The sequence below is a fragment of the Talpa europaea genome, assembly GCF_964194135.1.
Source record: "Talpa europaea genome assembly, chromosome: 11".
NCBI lineage: Eukaryota > Metazoa > Chordata > Mammalia > Eulipotyphla > Talpidae > Talpa > Talpa europaea.
Window position 1 is genome coordinate 54,787,547 of NC_140078.1, and position 26,233 is coordinate 54,813,779.

The 26,233-nt window shown below is 36.0% G+C and overlaps 1 protein-coding gene across 3 annotated transcripts; it reads left to right on the forward strand.

Moving 5' to 3' along the window:
- Positions 1 to 2,140: 2,140 nt before the first annotated feature.
- UBA3 (ubiquitin like modifier activating enzyme 3) lies at positions 2,141 to 23,687 on the forward strand (the record flags this gene model as incomplete). 3 transcript variants are annotated; one of them, XM_084246721.1, is made up of 18 exons in its annotated part: positions 2,141 to 2,193; positions 2,379 to 2,420; positions 4,237 to 4,357; positions 5,966 to 6,046; positions 9,770 to 9,852; positions 13,604 to 13,684; positions 16,948 to 16,991; positions 17,289 to 17,353; positions 17,654 to 17,809; positions 18,580 to 18,682; positions 18,816 to 18,929; positions 21,760 to 21,813; positions 22,339 to 22,375; positions 22,462 to 22,543; positions 22,886 to 22,986; positions 23,105 to 23,168; positions 23,271 to 23,325; positions 23,599 to 23,687. In XM_084246721.1, 18 exons carry the CDS (start codon positions 2,174 to 2,176, stop codon positions 23,685 to 23,687), a joined length of 1,392 nt encoding a protein of 463 aa, XP_084102847.1. The 3 variants fall into 3 exon arrangements, with proteins under 3 accessions (XP_084102847.1, XP_084102845.1, XP_084102846.1); XM_084246719.1 differs by lacking the exon at positions 2,379 to 2,420 and having other exon boundaries at positions 2,174 to 2,193; XM_084246720.1 differs by lacking the exons at positions 2,379 to 2,420; positions 5,966 to 6,046 and having other exon boundaries at positions 2,174 to 2,193.
- Positions 23,688 to 26,233: the final 2,546 nt, after the last annotated feature.

Genomic DNA, 26,233 nt, shown 5'->3' on the forward strand with positions numbered 1-26,233 from the left:
AGTTACAGGAAGTCAGAGGGTGTGGAATAATTCGCCTGGGCTCAAGAATTTCAAGAAGCAGCATTGTGGGTAGGCAGAGTAAATGACCTTGGTCAAGACCAGCGTGGGAGCCCCAGTAGGAACCCACAGCTGTTGGAGAGATCAGTGAGCATTAGAGAGCTATGACTAAGAACTTTGACCTTCCTGTTGCTCAATACTATATGACCATAAGCTGTCAAATGTGTGTTAGTAACAATATGATGACTATTGATCATAGGCGATTAAAATCTAATAAACATTTGTTCAGCCTATTTTTACTTATTTGCTTAAAACTCCAAAGGTTTTTTTTTTTTTTAAAGGCAGATATTACTTCATATGGCATAATTCCTTTCTCCCCTTTTCTCTCCATGCTTCTCTTATGGCAGATTTTTTTCCTCCTCTACATATTTTCACCTTTGTTATGAAGCATTTCAAATAAACATGACTGCATATGGAATCCTTGCTTTATCTCAGACACTATTTGAAATAGTAGTAGTAGCAGCTTTTTGTCACTCTTCCTCCAGGGGGCTAGATTAGCTGTAGGGGGCTCTTATACCCAGACTTGTGCTTCTACATAGGACAACCCTGAACGTTTGTCTGTATCTGTTATAGCAAATAGTGTAATAATTTCTGATATATCTATTTGAAATGAAAGTAATCCGAAACATGTGACCTGGAGAAAGGCTGGTATGTCCTGCCAGGAATGGGGACTGTGAACTTCAAATCCCACCCACCAACCCCCCTTTTCTGCCCAACAATGACTTTCAGCTCCTCGAGTGCTACTGAACTGAACCTGACTAAGGGATGAAAAAAAAATACAAAAAGAGATTAAATATTACAATTAGTAACACCTGTATTTACTAAGTATTCATCAGGCTTCATAGTCCATTTTAGTGGTTCTCAAACTTCATTTTACACAGAATCATCAAGGCTTTGCAGAAGGCCAGGCATGGGGCTGAACGTTTATAACACCTCCCCAAATGATGCTGATGTGGCTGATCAGAAATATTACTTTAAGAGCCATTATGGATTTCACTTCGTTGTCAGTGTTACAGGTGTTACCATTACCCCCAATTTACAAATAAAGACACGGAAGTGCCCACAGTCTTATAGTCAGTAAGTGGAGAGTTAAAGATTTAAACCGTTCACTCTAACTCTAAATCTCATTCTTGTTCCGCTCTAAGAAAGGATATATGTATCCCTCATGGATATATATATATTATATTATATATGGATATGTACACGTAAAGCATGATTTTTTTGTATTTAGCCATCCAATTGTGTGTATGCACATGCACGCTCACACACACACATACACACAAACACACACTTATCCAACTCTGAAAGAAAATAGTTCAAAATTCTATCACCATTTGTCTTTAGGTGATGAGATTATGGTTGTTCCAAACTATTGTTTGAATTTTGCAATTTTCTTTATACTTTTAATCTACATGCTTTTCCCCATAAAAGAATGTTTTTTCAATTTATTAATGGTTCTATTTCCACTGAATTTCTTATCTGACACAACAGATAAATGTGTCATTAAAAATTAAAACAATGATGTCAGATATATAAATAAAAAATTGCTATAGATAAAAATAAAATAAAATACTAATCTTAATATTCACAAGGAAAGAAAACAATAATCTCTCCATAGCACCTATATAAACTGATTCAGAAAATTATTCTTAAAGTTTGTATCTTTATGCAAAGATGTTGGATCAGTTGTGAAAATTAGAAAGTGAGAATTCTCTCATGTTTTTCCGCAGAGGGAAGTTTTGGCATATTAAGCTTTTCCAGGAGATTTTTCCTAGAACATGTCATTTTATATAACCACTAACACACACATTGTATAAAAATAATGTATTATAGCTGTATTTGCATTCAGCATAACACCACTATACACTGGATGTGATTTATCTAAATAAGTGTATTAATCAAGATAATTCTATATATAATTACATTTATACGATTATAATCAAGGAAAGGTGTAATGCCCTGAAGAGCCTCAGCCAAGTCGGCCCCGCCCCTCCGGCCCCGCCCGCCCCGCCCTCCGGCCCCGCCCCGCCCTCCGGCCCCGCCCCTCAGGCCCCTCCGGCCCCGCCCCTCCGGCTCCGCCCGCCGTGGGGGCACCTGGGAGGAGGCGGAGAACAATATGGCGGATGGTGAGGAGCCGTAAGTACCCGGGCTCTGCAGGCGCGCGGGTCCGGGCTGGGCTGTGAGAGAGCGTGGCGGTGGGCGGTCGCCGCCGCCACCCGGGGTTCCCCCGACCCCCGCCCCGTCCCCTCGCCCCCCATCTCCTCGCGGCGCCCAGTGTGTAGCGTGATGCTGACCCTTCTTTTATTCTCTCTTTCTTTTAGGGAGAAGAAAAGAAGGAGAATAGAGGAGCTGCTGGCTGAGAAGTTAGTGCTGCCGGGAGGCCGGGGCCCTCTCCGGGGACCCCCGCCTCCCCCGACCCCAGGCCTAGGGGACCAGCCGCAGCGGGACCGGGGGGGTGGGAGGGGGGCAGTCGGAGCGCAGGCCGCGCGGCCTCATCCCCGGTCCCCCGTCCCGCAGCCCCAGGTGCCGGGCGGGCGGCTCCTGCCCTCTCTCCCTCGGGCGGGCTCCGGGCCCGGGTGCACCGCAGCAGATTTTTGCAGGGGCCGGCCAGGGTGCTTGAGCCAAAGGTCTTGCGGAAGGACCCTGAGCCCTCCTTCCTCTATCCCAAATTGTTAGAGCTGCAGTCTTGTGAAAAGACATGTTAAGCACGAAACGGAGATTAGCCTATTTTTGGTCTTTCATAAACACTGAGACAGTAGTATTAATTGCAGATATTTTATGGGAACTGTATATCAGGTGTTGTACTAAGCACTCAAATCAAAGTAATTGGCTCTTAAAGCAGAGAGTTGACTCCAAAGAGCTTATTTTTCCTCTTTTCTACACATCCTACTTCTTATCAGATGCTTAGTTTTGTGCTGGTGAAACAGGTTTAAACTAAATGTTTTATAACCATGCCAACGCCACATATTTTTCTTCCTCCCTACTGGGGCGGGGGTACTCCTGCAGTGGGTGTGGTGAGTTAGTAATTTCTGTGCCAATTCCCAGGAACAGTACTTTAGAGTGTGTAGGCATCCCTCAGAAAGTTATATTGCAAGAGAACTAGAAAGACAGCATAAATTTCACATTCCTTCCCAACTTTTCATTTCCTTTTCACTTTTGCTTAAAATGATAGTTAAAATTTGAATGCTTAGTATATGCCGAGTAACATGCTAGGGCCTCTCTGGATTATCTCTATATCCTCATTTTGACCTCAAGTAGCTATGAACAGCCTACAGATGAGGTTTATGCCTGTAATCTTCTCAAGGTCACAATGCTGTTAATTGTGGAACCAAATCCAGTTGTGACATCAAAATTTATCTTGTTTTTATTGCTTGCTTTGCTAATACTTCTTGATCCTTTTTTGTACAAAATTAGGTGTTACTAATATACTCGAAGGTAGAAATTGTGAGGTTATAGGAAACTTGAAAGTTAAAAGTAAGCACAACCAAATATGAATATTGCCCTCAGTGAATAAGAAAATACAGTTTAAGGAGTCCCTTCTTATTCATTGTTCTTAGGGTCTCCAGATGTTAATGCCTATTTGTGGCATAATTAGAACCTAAAACTTTGTGTTGTTTATTTGCAACAAAAAACACTTCATAGTTTTGAAGTTCTTTTTGAAAATTGGGACCTCATTCGGAAAAGAATACGTGAAAGTTCCTTTCATCAAAAATACGCAAATCCTGTTTTTCAAATATGGAAATAACATGAGTTGTATTAGATTTGAAGCCTCACAATTCTGAAAGTGAAGTTTTGTGGGGGGGTTTTTGGTAACTGATGTTTCCTGATCCAAGTGTGTTGAAGGAACAGGTTGGACTTTAGAGTGATCTTTTGTAATTTCCAGGTGTAGAAAAGCCCACTTCTCATTAATTGACCGCTGTCCCAAGTTTTTCTTGGGTTGCTTTAGGAATTCCAAACAAGTAGACTGATATATTTAATCAAATGTGCAGTTCTTAGCTTTAAATCGTATAATAATAGCCACCAAGGGAAAATGAAAGCATAAGAAAACCACATTGACTGTTCCCTTTTATTTGAGCAGGTTTGGTGTGATTACCTTTTCATTTGGGGAAACCCCTAATGTTTGTAAGTGTGGCTTTTTCATACTGATCTTTGCAGCTGAATTTACTGTGTTCTGTGCAGAATGGCTGTTGATGGTGGGTGTGGGGACACTGGAGACTGGGAAGGTCGCTGGAACCATGTAAAGAAGTTCCTCGAGCGATCTGGACCCTTCACACACCCTGATTTCGAACCGAGCACTGAAGTGAGAAACATTTATTTTTAAATAAATCTTCTAATAGTTTAGTTATATGTTTCAAAAATAATAAAATGCTTCCTTTTAATTTGCTCTTATAATAAAAATACTAATAAAATTGTATAAGTTATCTTGAAATGCTAAATTGAATATTTGCAATTGATTTTATTTAAATGTTCAATATGAGTCTTTTTTTACATTTTTCATATAATACAGATTTTTTCAAGGGCACATAAACTTTATAACCTCATTTAAAACTCTTAGTCATACTTCACTTTAAATTCCAGTTTAAAATTACTTCTGACAATACTTTTTAGTCTTGCTTTGAGAAATTAATTTTGATAGGAATATAGATGTGCTTAATTTTTGAAATTTAGTTGAAACAAGTAATTTAAATCCAATATAATTGCGTGTTTAAGTTATGTGATTACTGTATAATAGAATTTTACATTAATAGTGTCTGACTTAAAGCAAATGTTAAATTAGATACAACTTGTTTTTCACTACAAAGTCAGAAAAAGTATTCTTTATAGTAAATTTTATGACCTTTGTGTTTATAAAGAGATGTTGTTTTGAAATAGAAACACCGTGCTGCTTCTAAAATGCATGCTCTTGGGTTTGACCCAGTGTCTCATCTGAGTAACCTTTCTTTTGAATCTTGGACAGAATTAACTCTGCCATTCTTTGAATAAATTTTACCTTATTTTCTTATACTTCTGATTTTTTTCCCCTGGTAATTTAAGATGCTCCTGTTGAATGATTGTTTCAAATTATATTTCTGCTGATATGTAATTTTCTAAGAGTTTTATCAGTTTTTTCCTTATTGTGATCTAATGATTTGGAAGTCTGAGTCATTATATTCAAAAGTAGTTGTTACTGTTACAACTACTTTTATTTTATATAGACCTTTGAATACCTTGTATAGTACTTGATCCTCTGTTCTAAAGGTGTTTTGCACTTTTTTTTTTTTTTTTAGGAAATCAGTTAAATAATTGAATTTGCTACTTTCCCCTTTTAAAGAAAAAAAAATGTTTAACTTGGCATAGTTTTTCTTTTTTTTTTTTTAAAGATTTATTTATTTATTTATACAAACACTGGGTACAGTCAGAAGCACGGGAGGGTGAGAGAATTCATCAGAGCCAAAGCCGGGAGCAGAACAGGCAGAAGGACCGAAGTACACTGCTGAGGGGAGCAGCGGGCGGCAGGAGAGGTCTGCGCGCCATGTGGGACCCTTGCCCTGCTGCTGGGGATCGAACTGGCGCTGTGGCCAGGGATCGAACCGGTGCTGCAGAGGCTGCTGGTAGCTTCGCAGCCCAGCGCTCAAGCGCTGCGCCACCGGGGAGGCCCGGCATAGTTTTTCTTGTTACAAATAACCTTGCAATTTGTACAATAAAAATTAATTTAAAAAATTAAAAATTATAAATAATTAGGGTTATAGAACTTCTGGTTCTACCTTGTTCTTAAATTTGAAATAATTTATTAAATACCAAGTACTCTTTATCCCAAATTGAATTTTTCATGGAAACATCAAAAACTGTTTTATGGCTCTTATTACTTTATTGATGTTACTTTGGGGTTTTGTCAACCAGTTTTAATATGCCTTTTCATTCTTTACAGTCTCTTCAGTTTTTGTTAGATACATGTAAAGTTCTAGTGATTGGAGCTGGCGGCTTAGGATGTGAGCTCCTGAAAAATCTGGTAATTATATATAAAATATGTATTTTTTTCTTCTTTGTGATAATTAACCATTTTCCCTTTTATGTCATAAATTTTTTTATTTTGCCTGTTGACCTTGCTACTTGAGCCTTTGTTAGCTAACTTTAGCATGACATATTTCAGACAGTAATTAAAATGTTAGATAACCTTTGGGACTTCTAAAACTCTAATGTTCTCAGCTATAAAGTTACTAGAAATTGTTTTCTTCTCTGCTCTTTAAGCAAACAAATCTGCTTCCTCTTGCAGAACACTCATTAGTTTCAATGATGTAAGTTATAAAAACTAGCATTTCATATTTTAACATGTAATTTTAAAGAATTTATTATTTCTTTTGCTCCTGAAAATCATCTTGTTAGATGGATAAGGTATTTTCATATAGAAGGAGACACTAAGTTTTAAAATTATATTATAACTTGCTCAAGTTTTTCTGGATTGTAATGATGTGCCTGGAATCTAATGTAGGACATTGATTCTTAGGGTGTTCTTTTCACTGAACTGTTAGGTCATTAACCAGATAGTAATTTTTGAGGACCTTATAGTAGTAGATTGATGAAATTTGGGAATGCTAAACCTCTTTTTTTTTCTTTTTTTCCCCTTTTGGTCAGTTTGTTTTTAATGAATATCATTTTAAGCAAGGTTCCTATTTGGTGAAATATATTCATATACTGCTTGGATATCCTTAACTTGTGATTTAATTAGTTGTTTTCATTGGCTTCTGGTTACCACAGAGTAGCTTTGTATAAGTCTTTGTCAGTTTATTTGACAAAAATGGATAGGGGGAGGATTGATTTAGAGACGTTATCTTCCAGGTATCGTACTCCTTGGTATATAAAAAGTGGAAATGCTAGAGTAGACTTACTTGAAAATGAAGCAGGTAACAACCAATTAAAGGACCTAAAAAGTTGGCCATGAGGCTATAATTTAAATATAAAAAACCACATTAATTCTGCTAGGGAACACTAATCTTACTCCTAATGAAACTACAAAACCTACAAAACTGCTTCATCACCTGTGATGGATTCTTCGAGGGATTGTAGCAGCTATTCATGGTCTCTATACTTAATAAATTTGAAGTTTCATTGGGGAGACAAGTTTCACATAAAACAATAGCAATATGTACAGTTTACTTTGATGGGGTGCCAAAATGACAGTACTTTATCAGCCATAAATACTCATTTAGTACATAAACCAAAGAATTCTAGAAAGGAAGGATTTTTGGAGAATGGATAGTGGTTTTGGTAGGCATTTTATACACAAATCTCCTAATTCTTAACTCTTTCCATTTAGGAAATTGTTATTTGCAAATGTGTTATATACTAATTTTAAATGTAATTGGAGATTAGAGCTGAGGATTAGTCATTTAGCAACTTTAGGAGTAGCCTTGGTATTTATTGCATTGTAATAACCTCCTAGAAAAAAGAAGGAAACTCAGGGTTTTCAGTTTTACCACTTACTTTGCTTATTTCAGACATAAGTACATAGAGGTATGCATGTTTTTTAATTGTAATACCCCCAAATGCTCTTTCTAAGAAAAAGTATATGGCATTAATATTGATTAAATATTTATTGACCCTCCTTCCCCATAAGCTATGTACTGTTTTAGATGCTAAAAATAAGCATTGAACAATATTGATAGGTGGTGTTGTTTTTTTTTTTGACTGATATTTTAGTGATGGGAAAAAACAAGTCAAATACACCTTATATTAGGTGGTAATAAATGCTATGGAGAAAGGAAGGATAGAAAATAGGTAGCCTGGTAGGAAGGGGAAGGGCTTACAAAAAGGTAGGTGCTCTTTGAGCCAAGAGGAGCAAGAATATTTCTGACAGTAGACTGTGCAAATGCAGAAGTTGTGAAGTAGGAGCGTGGCGTATATATTCCAGTACAGCAAGGGGGGTGTTATAGCTAAAGCAGAAGTGGATAAGAGGAAGCATTTTTCAGTATGCTATCAGAGATATAATAAGAGACATAGGGCCTTGCAGTAAATATCACAAAAGATTTTGAAGGCTGTTGTAAGAAATTTGAGTTTTACTGAATTAGGAAGTCTTTGGAGAGATTTAAGCAGATCAAATTAACTTGATCTGACTGGATCAAAGGAAAAACAGGAGGGAGCTCAGAGATTAGTTAGAAGTTTGTTACAATCATTGAGGCAGGAAGTGATAGTTACCTGGAACATGGTGGTAGACTTGGAGGTGGAAAGAGGAGGTCAGATTATGAATGTTTTAAAGATGAAGTCAACAGGTTTAGCTCATGCAACAGGTTTGTGGTGCATGAGAGAAAGAAAGGCATTAAGGATGACATAGCAAAGTTTTAGCCCTGATCTCTGGAAAGATGGAGTTAACATTAACTGGAAATGAAAGAATGGGAAATGAGTATATTTGGTTATGTTAGCAAATTAGGATGATTGAGTTTGGTTTTGAAAATTACTATGTCTTTTAGATGTTGTTTATCTAATGTGATTATCTGAGTTCACCAGAACTAATGAAAGGATAGTCCAAATTCTCTCTAGTTAGGTGGGAGGAAAACTCCTGAGTGGTGAACTAGAAACTAATTTTAAAAAAGCATTCCAGTTTTCAAGCACGTGCTGACCAAGGGAACATGTTTAAGGAATTGATCCATACCCTGCCAAGTACTTCAGACAGGTAAGGTCAGAGGGTGTGAGAATTGATCACTGGAGGTAATAACATGGAGATCACTGGTGACATTGACAAGTGCAGTTTTGGTGGAGAGGTGGGAGCAAAAGCTTTTTCAGAGTAAGCTCAAGAAAGCTCTCCTGCCTACCTGTGACTACCCAGGTATTTCTTTCCACAAACCTTTTCACTTTGCAAAATAGCTTTCCTGCCCCTCTGTGACTATGTAAGTGCCTAGTTCTTTAGCTAACTCCTTTTGCTAATAAACCTGTCCTTTTAAAGGTAAAACAAAAAACAGAGTAAGGTCAAGAGAGCAGTTTGAGAGAACAAGTATGGACAACTCTTATAAGAGTTGTTGTAAATTGGGACAGAAAAATGGGGAAATTATTAACAAGTGATTTAATGTAATCACTTAAATAAATGGATCCAGACCAGAAAAGCATATTATGGAGACTTAATTCTGCTGATAAATTTGAATAGTGGTTTTGCTCTTAGAATGTGTGGCATTGTCATTGAAACACAACAGTATTTTGCTTTTCTCTAGCTTTTTTGACTGCTTGTTCTTGACTCAGTACTTTTAATAGTTCTTTTGTATATTCAGTGTACGTGTGTATTTATAATATAGTTCTCTTTAATAGTTTACTTCTGAATTGTGGCATGCTTAATGTCATGTAAACTGAGATAAAGCTTGTAGGAATTGCTTTTAATAATATTTTGCAAACATAATAGCAAAAACTGTTCATAGTAAAATTAAAGTAAATTAAATATTAGTAAAATGAAAGTATCTTGTAATAGCAAAGCCACAAGTATTGAGATGTGTTTATGAAAATGCAAAACTGTAGAAATTTTGGGTTGTTCTCTTTTGGTTATAGACTGTTTAAAACTGAATAGTTAAAGATTTTTCATCTTTGCAGGAGCCCTGAGTTTTATGTACCTTATAAGATGGTTTAATCATTGAATAGATTATACAGAGTTTATTATTAAAAATTTGTAGATTTAGGACTACCTTGAAAACAAATCTTAAAATTTCAAATGTGAGGAAATTTCTGCTTAATTGTTTTTTGTTTGTTTCTACAGGCATTGTCTGGTTTCAGACAGATTCATGTCATAGACATGGATACTATAGATGTTTCTAATCTCAATAGACAGTTTTTATTTAGGTAAGTTTTAATATCTAAGTTTTTTCCCCCTTAAATCTGATGATTGCTAAACTTGAGAATGCTGCAGGTAGTAATTTTTAAAAACTACTGAAAGGATAACATTAATTTTATATATTCAAAAAAAGTAATAACCACTCCCATTTTATGTGAAATTTTACAAGGAAATTTGGGGCATTTAAGTGAAAGTAGTTCTGCTTTGTTTTTTAAGAAATTTCCAAATCATTTATTTGCTTTTGTGCTCCAGCATGCAGCTTTTTTCCTCCTGGTGATTTCATAAGAAAATAATAGCTGGATTATTGAGCCCTAGTGAGATGTATTGGTGCAGGCTCCTGAGACAGTATTTAAGTGGTGATCCTGGGACAGTAATGTGGTGATGAGTGTAAACTTTTCTTAGAGGGGGGGAAAGCAAATGGAGAGTTAAGGAGAGTAAACCTGGGAGCTATTGAAATAGAACTAAGAGGAATAATAACCATGGCAATACATGAAAGACAGAAAACATCAAGGAATGTTTAAGTGACTTTAAAAAGCTTGAAGTAGACCATATAAGAGATTTGGTGAAAAGTTCATTAGTGAATTTTAATTTAGCTTGTAAGGTTTTGAGTGACTTATATGAAAGTATTAATCCAGGAATTATTGACATGGAGAGATATGGGCCTTTTTTTTTATTTCCCTCTCTCTAGTGAGTAAGATAGTGATATAACTCAAATAGTCCTACGTATGTAGGCTAAGGTTACCTTAGTAGAAAAGATAAAATTAAATTTGGAGATAGAACTCTGTCTTGTAGAAGATCTTAAAGAAATTGAGAGATGGGTAAAACTAAGTTAAGGAAGTGTTGTCATTGCAATGTAAGCTCTACATTTAACTTTCAAGTTTTATTTTTTAAAATGCCCTAAAGGGGGCCTCCCCTGGTGGCGCAGAGGTTGAGCGCTGGCCGGTTTGATCCCTGGGCAAGGGTCCCACGTGGCGCGCAGACCTCTCCTGCCGCCCACTGCTCCCCTCAGCAGTGTACTTCGTCAGTCTTCCTGCTCTGCTCCCCGCTCTGACTCTGGTAAATTCTCTCACTCTTCCACGCTTCTAACTGTACTCAGTGCTTATATAAATAAATCAATCTTTAAAAAAAAAAATGCCCTAAAGGGCCTCCCTGGTGGCGCAGGAGGTTGAGCGCAGCGCTGTGAAGCTGTCCACAGCCTCTACAGTGCTGGTTCGATCCTGCTGGCTACAGAGATACCCACATGGCATAGCAGACCTCTCCTGTCTCGCCCCCTGCTCCCCTCAGTAGTGTGTTTCGGTCTGCCTGTTCTGTTCCCCTACTCTCTCTCTCTCTCTGGTGAATCCTCTCACCCTCCCGCGTATCTAGCCTGTACCCCGGTTCTTGTATAAAAATAAATAAATTTTTTTAAAGATTTATTTATTTATTTATACAAGCACTGGGTACAGTCAGAAGCATGGGAGGGTGAGAGAACCCACCAGAGCCAGAGCGGGGAGCAGAGCAGGCAGAAGGAATGAAGTACACTGCTGAGGGGAGCAGCGGGCGGCAGGAGAGGTCTGCGCGCCATGTGGGACCCTCCTCCAGTGGCTGGGGAACAGCCGGGGATCGAACTGGCGCTGCAGAGGCTGCGGGCAGCTTCGCAACCCAGTGCTCAACTGTTGCGCCACCGGGGAGGCCCTAAATAAATATTTAAAAATAAATAAATAAATAAAAATAAAATGCCCTAAAAATGATACCATTGAATTGGTTGTATATTGGTGATAAGATATACACTATCCAAGCTCTTTGCCTATATCACCTTGTTGAATCCTCAGGGTAAGATTAAGTAATTAGGCCATGGTGTCCTTTAAGGATGATGTATGTGGAAGGTCATTTTATTTAAGGTACAGATTTTGGAGGGAATTATCTATTCCCCTAATCATGGAATGGTAAATTTGCAGACTTTTCCACAGAAACCATCTAGGAGTTATTTTGTTTTTTGTTTTTGTTCTTTTTTAAACTTTTTTTTTTTTTAAGATTTATTTATTTATTTATACAAGCACTGGGTACAGTCAGAAGCGCGGGAGGGTGAGATAATTCACCAGAGCCAGAGCAGGAAGCAGAACAGGCAGGCCGATGAAGTACACTGCTGAGGGGAGCAGTGGGCGTCAGGAGAGGTCTGCGTGCCATGTGGGACCCTCGCCCTGCGGCTGGGGATCGAACCGGCACTGCATTGGCTGCAGGCAGCTTCACAGCCCAGCGTTCAACCGCTGTGCCACCGGGGAGGCCCAGGAGTTATTTTGTTTTGTGAAATAATATGAAAGCATATAAAATCAACAACATAAAAGAATTTTGGAAGTTTACTTTATCCCCTTCACATATAAAAAAACTGTCCAGAGTAGTTGAATTCAATACTGAAATTATGTTCCTTGACTTATATGAGGGTCTTCTCTATTACAAGTTAAGACAAAGTCAGAATAAGACTGATCAGAAGTTTTTTGTTTTTTTTTTAAGATTTATTTATTTATACAAGAACTGGGGTACAGGCCAGATTCATATAAGGGTGAGCGGATTCACCAGAGACAGAGTGGGGAACAGAACAGGCAGACTGACGAAATGCACTGCTGAGGGGAGCAGCGGGCGGGCAGGAGAGGTCTGCCACGCCACGTAGGACCCTTGCCGGCCGGCAGGGATTGAACCCGATCCGGTGCTGCAGAGGCTGCGGACAGCTTCACAACGCAGTGCTCAACTGCCTGTGCCACCAGGGGAGACCCTGATTAAAAGTTTTTAATCAGAAAAGACCACTGCTTTTATTGGAGGCAAACTTGAACTGTAAAAGTATTTTTCTTCAAATTTCCAATTTTAAATTAATTTCTAGGCTATTGATTATTTTAATTTCTTTAAAAAGTTTACTCTGTTCTCAGATATGAAGGATTATAAAGAGATACGAATGTGGTCACTTTCTTCCAGGTGTCCATAGGCTAGTGGGTATCTTAGGCCTTTGTATATAACAAAAAATATGTTGTGAAAAAGATAGTGATGAAACACTTACTGTGCATACATGCAGGAGTGATTTATTTTTGTGAGGAGAATGGGAAATGTCAGGAAAGAAAATGCCATTTGTATTGAGATTACAAGAGAGAATTCATGTCCTTTCCTGTCTATAGCTACAGTTATTAGCTAGAAGTGACCTTTTGAGGCCTTATAATCTCAGCTTCTCGAAATATTGTTGTCATTTGCAATTTTAGATAATGCTTTTGGAATTGTTCCTTCTTTAAGTGCATCAGTAGGATGTCCTCTTAAGCGATGCAAAATTTACTACTTAATCAGCAGCATACATGGGAAGAAGCAGATAAGTTAAAGTTCTTCCATCCCTAGAATGAATGACATTGTATGTATTTCAGCTGTGACCAGCATAGTAACATCTTGAGGTTCTTGGTTTTGGGGCATATGCTTGAAAGTATCTGGGTCTGCAATAATTTCCAGGAAGAAAGTCACAGTGAAAAGTGTCCAGGAAACATGTCATTATATTTTTTACCTAGAAGAAAAAGAACACTTTATATTTTCATTTAGGAAATACTTAATTATACTTACCACCTATAAATAATGAATTTGAGCATTAGAAGGACTGAATGACTGATTATTCACCAAAAATCCTTTGTTAAAAATATTCTAAATATTCACTGAATAGTCACTGTGGACATTTTTAAGTTTGAAAATAAGCTATGTGGATCATCTAAAATTATGTCATGAATGATAATTCAAATATAATTTTTCCTGTAGGTCTAAAGATGTTGGAAGACCTAAAGCTGAAGTTGCTGCAGAATTTTTAAATGACAGAATTCCCAATTGCAATGTAGTTCCGTATCCTTTTAACAAAAAGCCTAATTTTTTCAAGTTTTTGTCTCTAAGAGATGGTTAACATAAGTAATACAGATAAACAAGGTGAAATGAAGATCAGCAGCAATAGCTTATTGCTGATCAGAGATCTGCTGATAACAGTTTGCTTTATATCCTCCTGGTTTTTTCCTTAAGGTTATATAAAATTTTTTGCCCTAATTTTTAAATTAAACTTATGTAGCCGGTGTCATAATTTGTTTTGCATTATTGTCTTTAATTTTAGTTATAATTGCGTATCTCCTCGCCCAGATGGCAAATTCCTAGAATAATACAATTAATCTTTGTGTCTTCTTACAGTAGTAGAGAGTAAGTTGCCAAATGGGGAGTGTGTCAGAGTAAAGTTATTTTTACAAGAAATGTATATTCACACTCTTGGTTTTTGTACCATTAGATCTGGGGTACTTTAGTATTTTATAGAAATTTAGGAGTTAGGGTTACTCTGATGGAAATCCCACGGGATATAAAATCAACATACAAAAATTATGTATTTCTGTATACTAGCAGTGAAATTTAAATACAGTGGATATATAACATTGTCTATGCCACTCAAAAAAGGGGAGAAATACTTTGGTGTAAAGCTGAGAAAATAAGTGGAATTTGTATGCTAAAAACTACAAAATGTTGATGAAAGAAATCAAGCATCTTAATAAAAGGAGAGATAATCCATGTTCAACAATTGGATAGTCAGGATGTCCATTCTTTCCAACATTGTATACAAGTGTAACCAATTTCTATAATCATAGCAAAATTTTTTGATGATACAAATAATATTCAAATATTTATATAGAAAGCCACAAAAATGTTCTTCTAAACAATTCTGAAAAAGAATAAAATGGGAGGAAACATGTCTAATTTCAATACTTATTATATAGTGACAGTAATCAAGACTGTGGGATTTTCACAGAGAGACACAGATCTGTAGAACAAAATAGAGAAGCCAGAAATAACCCCTAGCAAGTCTGGCAATTGCTATTTGACAAAGGCACAATATCAGTACAGTGGAAGAAGATTAATTTTTCAACAAACTGTTATGGAGCTATCAGATAAACAAGGCAAAAATGTGAATCTTGACTTAAATCTCAAAATTATATGTGGTGATTCAAAATGAATCACAGATAAAAATGTGAAACTCTGGAACTCTGAAGGATAACAGGAGAAAATCCTTGGGATCCAGGGTGTGAAGAGTCCTTAGACAACATCAGAAATTTGTCCATAAAAGAAAAAAAAATTGATAAATTGAACCTTATCAAAGTTAAAAACTTTTGCTCTATGAAGGAAGGACATGTTACGAGAACATGTTACCTCAGATGTTACCTAGCAGTGGTCTTGCCTAATGTGTATAGAAGCCAATAATTACACTGACTTTGAAAATTTTACTGCCAGTTGACTGGCAGGAAGGCAGGAGGCAAGGCTCAATTCTGTCTTCCTGAGGATGGGACTTTGGACAATATTAAGGGATTGATGAACAAAGAAAGTTTAGAAAAATGCAAGTTCACAGAATCTATTGCTTATGTGCTGCTGAATGAATCATGGCGTAACTCAGTTTGGGATTCAGAAACCACAACAAAACGTCCATTTAGCCATCTCCGGGCACCTTGGTTCTTTTTTTCTATGGCATTTGTTCTGGCCAGTTAAGAAGTTGCATTGAGGACAGTGAACGTTCTTCTGGGCCTGCACTCAAAAACACAACTTCACAATTTAGGAAAATCTCCTTTTCGTCTCCTTTTAAATTGGGATTGGGTGCTTTTGCTCCAAGATTCATTTTATTGATAGTTACACAGTTTAATGGTCAAGCCTTGATGATCTTGCAAGGTAAGCAGAAATAAGGGAAATCATTGAAACAGGAAAAGGTGAGATAGATTGACCATTGTGGGTTTTCAGGCTGAAAAATAATTGTGAAGCAAGTAACTTGCAAGGACTTTTACCTAGAATATGTAGAGAACTCTCAAAGCTCAATAGTAAAAACACAGTGCAGTTATAATATGGATAAGAAATGTGAAGGGACATTTCACTAAAGAATATGCAAAAGCACACAGAAAGATGCATAACAGCACTAGCTATAGAGGAATTCATATTATGACCACAATGAGATCACTCCATATCTATTAGGATAATTTAAATTAAAAAAAGTAACAATATCAAAATAAATTAGAATATATTAAGTGCTATATTTATTCACACCCACAGCTAATTTTAAGTGGGATTCCCTTTCCATAGTCTCCAGGCAGGTGAAAACTCCTGATATGGTTTTGTTGTGTTCAGAGAAAGACTCAGCTGAATTACAAGAGAGAAGGAAATTTTACTAAAAAATTACTAATTTTACAGTAGGAAAAAAAAAAGCAACAAATTATTAGCATCTGAAAAACTATTGTAAACACCTTTTTTGGCTTTGCAGTAACTCTTCTGGCTAAATAAAAACTAATGCGCTTCCTTCACTAAACCGACATTTATTGTTTCTTGACTTTATGCTTTCACAAGGCTTATGATTTTATATAAAAATTAAGCATAGGGCCTCCCTGGTGGCACAAGGGGTTAAGTCTCAGCACTATCACTCTGTCCGCAGCCACTGCAGCTTAAGTTCTATCCCCAGCCAGGGAGCTAACCCACATGGTACAGCAGACCTCTCCTGTCTCCCTTACTGCTCCCCTCAGCAGTATATTTCAGTAGATTTGCCTGTACAGCGCCCCACTCTCTGGTGAATCTTCTTACTCCCCACCCCCGCCTCTGGCCTGTACCACAGTTCTTGTATGCATAAATAAATAAATCTTAAAAAAAAATTAAGCAGAGTAGAAGGTGTTACAGACAAGTATAACAACATGAAGGTTCAGGGATGAGAGAAACTAAGTGGTTAGGAGAGTAGTATTAGAGAAAAGGTTTTGTCAGGAAATAGGTGGTCTTTTCATGAGATTCATTGAATTCCACTGTTTTAAGCATTATGACATTTTTGTTTATACATTTATTTGTAATATTTTATATAATTCTTACATCATTTTTCATCTTTGCACAATGTATGCATTTTCATTTTGGTTATATTCCCCATACAATTGCACCCCCCCCCCCTTATTTTGACTCTAGTCCTTCCTCTCCCTGCCCCTCCCCCCCCAGTGTGTCTCTGGTTTATAGTTGCTTGTTGATGTTTATATATTTATAATGTGCTTTTTATGACTATTAAAATTCACTTTGCAAATTACAAACTTAGCAACTTAAGTTCCTTTACTTAAATTCAGACATTTCAACAAGATTCAGGATTTTAATGACACTTTCTATCGACGTAAGTTCTTTGTAAATTCAAGTTTTTAATTGTAAGCTATTTTGAAGACTTCAGTTGCTTTCTTCTCTTAGTGTTGCCTTCTTAAGAAGGTTGTTGATTGCAAAGAGAGTGCCACTATTTTAATTCTTAGTTGGCACTGCTGGCAGCATTTTTCTTTGCTAACTTGAATAAAAATTACTCAAGATTAGAAACTGTTTATGTATGTATAATACAAAGTTGGGTTTTGTTTGTTTCTTAGTGTGAATTATGTTGTATTACAGCTCCTTTAAAAAGTAAACTTGCTTTTTATTCTTATAGAATTTCATATAATTGTATGTGGACTGGACTCTATCATAGCCAGAAGATGGATAAACGGCATGCTGGTAAACACTTAGTGCTGTGGTTGTCTGAAGTTCTCAATCCTATTCTTAACTCAGTGAAAGTCAGAATTACATATAGACCCATGATTTTTTTAAAAATTAATTTTCAGTTAGGTAGCTATTCTTCATTGTTTCTTGCCAGTCGTTTTCAGGTGACAATATAAATTACTAATAATATAATTCCTTGATTTGATATATTAGTACTCAGTAATGCAGTTGCCTTGTAGAATTACTTTATATCATGTTCCTTTTATTGAATCCTTACACACTCTACATTTAAATACTTTCAAATAATTTTCTTAGATATCCCTTCTAAATTATGAAGATGGTGTTTTAGATCCAAGCTCCATTGTCCCTTTGATAGATGGGGGGACAGAAGGTTTTAAAGGAAATGCCCGAGTAATTCTACCTGGAATGACTGCTTGTATTGAATGCACACTGGAACTGTATCCACCACAGGTAATGAGAATAAACTTTCATTTGTTTATAGAGTATTCTGGAATAAAATTTGGGTTGAATTAATAAATATTCAATATTTAGGATTTTCAATTTAATAATTTTTTAAAAAATCATCCTAAGTAGAAGATAAAATATGAAATTCTGAGGGAGGATATGAAGTGAATGTCAGTTTTGATAATTATTCTGTTTTCTTTTGTATTTTTTATTTTGAGAGTAGCGATAAATCACTCAATTACAAAGCTGTATATTAGGTTAGAGCTATAATCTATTTTGTTCGGTTTTAACCTGTGATTGTTTCATAGAAATAAAGATACCAGTGTTAAGAATGATCTTTTTAAAGATGGGTCCCTAATTTCAAGGACAGAATTTTGATTTATAAATGTAAATGTTGTTGAGTATTGACTGGAATTGATTTAACTTTGTGTATTTCCTTTTGTCTTGGTTTATTTTATATAATCAGATCTAAATATCAAGTAAACAAAGTACTCATATTTAGGAATATTTTAGCTCTTCCCATGGCCCAACATAGCTTACGTTTGTATACCTTCTTAATGTAAGGCAAACCTGTTTTTATAGGCAGGTTGGCCAAAGTTAAATGACTCAGAATGCAACTAGATTTAAAACCATCATTATGGAATAAAGTGTTTTTGTTTATATTAGTGAAAGACTAAGATGAATTTTAAGAACTTGTTGCAACTAGATCATAACTTAGAAGTTGAATTTTAAAGTATTGATTATAGTCCACTAAAAAAGGCTAATTGTGGTTTTAGGTTAATTTTCCCATGTGCACTATTGCATCTATGCCCCGGCTACCAGAACACTGTATTGAGTATGTAAGGATATTGCAGTGGCCTAAGGAGCAGCCTTTTGGAGGTAATGAAACTAATTTCATGATTCAGAATTTATGTGAAATATACCTTTATTATTGATTTGGATAATTACATTTAAAACATATTGATTTGTTTAATATTTATGTCTTTCTCTGCCCCCCTCCCCCTCCCAACAGAAGGGGTTCAGTTAGATGGAGATGATCCTGATCATATTCAGTGGATTTTCCAAAAATCCCTGGAGAGAGCATCGCAATATAATATTAGGGGTGTTACATATAGACTCACTCAAGGTAAGTTAGTAACTTGTCACAAATTATGATTTTTGGATGATCATAATTATGGGTAAGTGTTGCTTTAGAGGAAATAGTTGACATGTAATTTCACATAATACTATCCACGTGCCCCAAATTTGGTAGCTGGGAATTGCGATTAGCAGAATCCATAGTATTTCTTAGCCAAGAGGAACTTAATGAAATTATTGAATCTTACAAGTCATCCAAGTTGAACCATTCATTTTATCTTTCACTGAAGAGGAATTTATCACCTACTAGGGCAATCTGCTTCACATTTGGAGAATATTTATTGGCTAATTCTATAATTGAGCATATATCTCCATCTTTAGTTTGATCTGAGGGTTGCCCTCAAGTATACCATATATAATTTTCATTCCCTTTTAAGTCATTCATGCCCATTAATATATTAAGGACTATGATCAGAGACCCCCCATCTTTATCCTTGCCATGAAGACCCCTAGTTTCTTTAACCCTTTGTCATATTGCATGACTTTTTCCTTCATCAAGTTGTTTTTCTTTAACCATATTCCATTTATTCATGCTAACTGCTTAGGCTGGAATGGACCATTGTTGGGCTGATCTTGTTTTTCATAATAGATTTCTGATAATTAAAACAGTAGTAGAGGAAAGCAGGGCTTTTGTTTGCTTTTGTTTATATTGATGCTATGCTTTTCTTTGAGGTTACTAAAATCTGAAAGTTTTCTCTACATACATAGTCACTCCCTATATTTCTATTATTGAGTTGGCAGGGGTTTTTCGGGGTGTTGGTTTTTTTTTAATACTCAAGAATTGATGTCTTCTCTCTCCCATCCTTCCGCACGCCTCATCTTTACACACACACACACACACACACACATACACACACTTTTATGCCTGCCAAGTTATCCTTATTCTTTCCAGGTTCATTTCACCTATTGCCTTGATAATTATATCCTTTATATCTTTTTCAAGTAATTAAAAATTTCGGCAAGCCTAAACTGAAGACATCTGAGTCATGCTTCTCATCAGATCTTTTTAGATTTATCTTATTCTGTTGAGTTGCGCTTCTTGAACATTTCATATTTGTCTTTTTCACAGGATGTTATGAAAAACCTTTCCAGATGTTCTGCTGAAACCTTGTTACACTATCTTCCATATTTCCCTGAGTTGCCAAGCTGGTCAGAGTAACTAAATAATAATAGTCCAACATAACGCATATTAAACGAAACTTCTATGGCATATAGTACACATTTAGTAATTGTTTCAATTAGCAAATGAATTCAGTTCATTGTGATTAACAACCAAAAATTAATTTCAATATGTAATTTCATTCATCCTTCCATACTCTTTAGCAGGGCTTGGTATGTACTTTTCAACCTGATGATTAGGGCCTTGACTGGTGGTACAGAAACAAAATTGGAAGGGAAGTCCAACTTTTTTGAAGGGGGTGTTTATGGAGAGAGTATATCATTTTGGTAATACTTCTGTTGGATAAGATCTCTTATACTCCTCACTGTCTGTAACTACAGTATATCCTCTCTAAGTGATTCACTGGGGAGTTTCAGTTTAATTATCATGAGGTTGTCTCCTCCCTCCCTGCTCCCTCTTCTCTAAAATTATACGTTAATTATATAGTCAGAATTAACTTTTTAAAATAGCCTTCCAAACTTTTGTACTGCCTTCCTTTTTAGTCTTCTTAGATAGTTGCCCTTTTTTCTGAAGTTTCTGAAACCTGTTTACACCTGAAGTCCTGGGGTTACTTACTATGTATAATACAGCTTAGAAAAATGTATCAGTTAATACTATGTGCTTTAGGACAGATCTGGGTTCATAACCAACCCATCATTTTCTAGTGTAATTTACATTCTCTCAACATCATTTTTTTTTAAAACTTTTTAAATTGGGCCTCCCCGGTGGCGCAGCGGTTGAGCGCTGGGTTGCGAAGCTGCCCGCAGCCTCTGCGGCGCCGGTTCGATCCCCGGCTGCTCCCCGGCCACCCGCGGAGGGTCCCACATGGCGCGCAGACCTCTCCTGCCGCCCGCTGCTCCCCTCAGCAGTGTACTTCGGTCCTTCTGCCTGCTCTGCTCCCCGCTCTGGCTCTGGTGAATTCTCTCACCCTCCCTCACTTCTGACTATACCCAGTGCATGTATAAACAAACAAACAAATAAAATAAATAAATAAATAGAACATGCCTCTATTTAAAAAAAAAAAAAAAAAAAAACTTTTTAAATTTATTTATTTATACAAGAACCGGGGTACAGGCCAGATGCATGGGAGGGTGAGAGGATTCACTAGAGACAGAGTGGGGAACAGAACAGGCAGCTAACGAAATGCACTGCTGAGGGGAGCAGCGGGCGTGACAGGAGAGGTCTGCAGCACCATGTGGGACCCTCACCAGCCGGCCAGGATTTAAGTGGTGCTACAGAGGCTGCGGACAGCTTCACAGCGCTGCGCTGAACCGCCTGCGCTACCAAGGGAGGCCCTCAACAGCATTTTTCTTATTAAAATCAGAGTTACAAGATTAAGGATGTTATGAAAATTCAATAATATTTAATCTTCATACAGCATGTGGAATAAAGCAAACCGTTAATTTTTTATTACATTTTTTACTGTCTTTAAATGAAGCTTAGTGAAGAGGTAACTTTTTTACTACTGCTTTACGATTCTGAACATAATACAAAATGATAGCAGTATGAAAGAAGATTGTTTCACGGTTAAACTTAAGCCTATTTTCTAACTTCAAAGCCTGGAAAATCAAGTTGTAGAAAATGATATTTAATAATCATATTGTTTAAAATATCTGTTTTTCAATGAAATTACCATATTTTAATCAATGTATTTTTTTAGGGGTAGTAAAACGAATCATTCCTGCAGTCGCTTCCACAAATGCAGTCATTGCAGGTGAGGAAAAAAGGCTACTACTTAATTTTGTTTGATTCCTTTAGTTTTTGATCCAGTGTCTTAATTGACATTTCTGCAGTTATTTCATCTCAGAGAGCTGGTATTTTAGGAATTTAATACCTTCTTGGGTTAGTGGTATAATTAAGCTGACCAAAAAAAGCTGTTGGACCTTGTATGTATATTTTGTCTTCCATAATTATGTCATATTATAAAGTGATCTGCAGGAAGAGGACATTTTAGTGTCATTTTTTCAAGGATGTAGAACAGGCTGCTCTGAAGAAGGGGAAGACAAACTTTTCATGTTATACAAAACAAAGCATTTGTTACTTTCTCTATTTGAAGTAAAAGTATACATGTTTTATTTTTAGTCAGTAGATTAAAATCTATTTTATCGATACAAATCATAAATGTATCTGTTCTGCTCTAACTGTACTTAACTGTTGCAAAGTACTTTTAAAAAGTACTTAATTTCAAATGTCTAATTTTCATTGAGTTAAAAACATCTTTATTTTCTCCCCTCTTCAGCTGTGTGTGCCACTGAGGTTTTCAAAATAGCCACAAGGTAATTGGTTTCATTTTTAATACATATGTAAATATGTGCTTTGGCCTGGCTCAGATATATAAAGGTGAACATTTTTTTCATTACAGTGCATATATTCCTCTTAATAACTACTTGGTATTCAGTGACGTAGATGGACTGTATACATATACATTTGAAGCAGAGAGAAAGGTTAGTAATATATACTAATTAAAATTTTTTAAATCATGTATACTTTGATTTTTACATATTACTAGTTAAAACTATGAATGAAATTGCCTGCACCTTAAGCATTTTGTCCAGAACTTCGTGAACTCTCACAATATGTTCTGTATATTCTAGCCTGAAATAAATACTACACAGCAAAATAACTTAGGGAAAAAAATGGTAGATTAGGAAAAGCAGTTTTTAAAGCATAAAAATGTGTTCATAGTAAGTAGCATGATTGTAAAATAGATTTTCATTTCATTGTTATAAAAAAAACCTATAATTGGTGCATGTGCCACTGATACTTGTTGTGTTTTGTATCTGTAGGAAAACTGTCCAGCTTGTAGCCAACTTCCTCAGAATATTCAGTTTTCTCCATCAGCTAAACTACAGGAAGTTTTGGATTACCTAACTAATAGTGCTTCTCTGTAAGTGTCTTGGACTTTTGTTATGTTGTAGAAATAATTTTTGTGATTTTAAAACTAAAAACTAGAATTGTTTTCTAAAAAGTGATATTTAACTTTTTGTTCTCGTCATTATATTTAGGCAGATGAAATCTCCAGCCATCACAGCCACGTTAGAGGGAAAAAATAGAACACTTTACTTACAGGTGATAAGTATATTTGGCTTTATATTTCCTACCCTACAAAAATCACATTAAAAGCTTATTTTCATTCAGTGTGCTTTACATTAAAATAATTTTGTTTTCTAGTCAGTAACCTCTATTGAGGAACGAACAAGGCCAAATCTCTCCAAGACACTGAAAGGTATTTTAAATGGGTATTTTTACTAATCAGTTTCTTCTTTCTTTTCTTTTTGGTAAAAGTAATAAATGCTTATTATAAATTTAAATAATGATATCCTAATTAAATCTTTAAAAAAAGACAATATTGCTCTTTTAGCAAATCAGAAATCTCCTAAGAAATTAAATGTACTATTTCCTTGATTAAAGGTGAAGTTTAATGTTTATCAAGACCATATCTGTGTTATTCTATATACTCTAAATTTTTCTGAAGTTAATTATACTTTCTCTGTTTTAGAATTGGGACTCGTTGATGGACAGGAACTGGCAGTTGCTGATGTCACTACACCACAGACTGTACTATTCAAGCTTCATTTTACTTCTTAAGGAAAATAAATTTACACATAATAGAACACACAGATAAACTTCATGGATGCTGAGAAATTTAATTGGTGTCATTTTTAGTATTAGTGTTGCTAGGATTTGACTTTTTTTTATATATATATAATGAGCCACTCTTTTTTAATTTTATAACTATCCCTCGAAGACAGAATTTTGGGGATTGGTTACTGTAAACATTTTGTTAAAATGGTAAAAGATGCCTGGAGAGAGAGATTATGAGGAAATTTATTGCTTCTTTTAAAGGAGGAGGCAAATACCCTCTGTTGTGTGCATTTTGTGTTATGGAAAAATACATTCCTCAGTTTTCATTTGAGCACCCACATATACAAAGGTGTTCCTTTAAAGAAAATAACATTAATTTTTAAATAACACAAAATATTACAACCTGACATCTAGAGCATATTGAATATGGGCTACTTCTACTTGATTTAATACTCCTTTAATTCATTTATCCAAATGAATATTAATTATTGCAAAGGTTACCTTGTCCATAATAATTTGTAAATGGTGATGTAGCTAGCTGAAAACCTGTGCATGGAAATGAGAAATATTTTCATCTGTTTACTTGCAGTGCCATAGAGCCCGATATGTACAACATTAAAAGACATGTATGTTTAAAAGAATTTAATGTTTAAACAGTTATCACTGATGCTTTCGCACTATTTATTAATAAAATCATATATTATCTACTTTTCTCAATGAAAATTTTAAATGTATTAAGGATTATAAATAGCTCCCTGTAATATAGGTAAAAATGTGTAGTAGAGTAATATACAAATTTTTATGGCACCTGAATTAATATTTTGCCACAGTACCAATTTAATCTGATTTAATATGATGAAATGGATTTAACAGTATTACTCTTCCTTAATGTCTTCCCTCCCCCTAAAAACTAAGGCTTAAAACAGAATGTGTGGTACATGTTCTCTGTTTTTTACTTACCTGGCAATTTTCTATTTAAAAGCTTTTTGATTACTCAGTTATATATTCATTTATCCTTTCAAGCTTTATATTGACAAATTGTTTCATTATAAAATCATGGCATAAATTTATATGCTTTATTTATAAGTTACAGATTTTGTTTAAACTATTGTACATCAAAGAACCAATACTTAGTCCCTCCTTTACTTAGGTACTTATAATACTTTTGAAATAGCCTTTGGAGAAGGTGACATTATCCTGAAGAGCTTAACAAATAGTTTTAGAAAGTTTAGGTTATTTGCCCAAAACTGGGCATAGAAGTCTTGGAAAAGGGATTCCAACCCTAATCTACCTCAAACCTCAGACTACTTAGCTGTTTGAAGTTACTGAGTTAGGTGCTAGTGTAGAGTATTAAATTCTAAGAGTGTTAACATGTAAATTTTTACTGACTAGATAAAAATTGAAGATGATAACTTACCAAGGACAGTTTAAATCTGATTATTTTCAAAGAAAAATAATTCCTTTATGATATTGTTCTTTGCAGTGGGTAAAGTACTCAAAAGGGATTAGGCAAGTAAGGCAAATAAACACAGCAGGGAGTGTTAATAAGAGGATGTAATAAGACTAGTGGGATCTTCGGCAAACTAGAGTGAAAATTGTCAAAATGGGCAACTCACTGCAGCTGGCTCTTCCATGTTGATAGCCATATTTTTCAAAATTAGATGGAAATCTGGGTATCTGTATGAAATCTGACTTTGGAAGAATTTTTAACATGGAGATGAAATCAATCTTAGCTGCAGATTACATTAGAAAAACCACCAAATTGGCTTATTGCAGCCAATATCTGAAGACTCCATACAGGAAAAAGTTAGATTTTAAATAATGCCTATTAACAGTAATAGCTTCAGTGCTCAGGTTGGTTTTGGTAGGGGAGGGTCGGGGAGAAGGGCGGTGAAATTGTTTTCTGTATTCTTGTTCTAACTTAAAATTTGAAGAGTTTTTTTTAAATCCATCAAATGGGCTGATGAGGTCTGTATACAATAACCAGGATTCTGAGACAAAGCCAGAGTTCCGTCAATGCCAATTAACACAACTGATAATTTGAGAGGAAGTCATAAAAAATGGTGGACCCTGGGGCTTCCCTGGTGGCAAAATGGGTCTTAAGCACCGCACTATGAAGCAATACTCAGCTTCTAAGCCCTAAGTGTGATCCCCGGCCCTCCAGGGAGCAACCCACATGGCGGGACAGACCTCCCCTGTCACGCCTGCTGCTCCCCTCAGCAGTGTGCTTCGGTCAGTCTGCCTGTTGCGTTTCCCCGCTCTGTCTCTGGTGAATCCTCTCACCTTCCCACACCTCTGGCCTGTACCCCAGCTCTTGTATGCATAAATAAACCTTTTTAAAAAAGGTAAACCCTTTATTGGCATTTTTTTTTTGGCAAAGCGCTAGCTTTTAGAATGCGAACATCTTTTCAAAGAAGGAGCCCGCACGAAAACTCACATACTCTTCTGAGAGGAGTCGGCAGAGTTCTCAGGTGTCTGAGAATTCTCGCACTACTGGAAACCGTATAAATGGAAATCGTTCCGCGTTTCCCGGTAACTACTGGCAACCC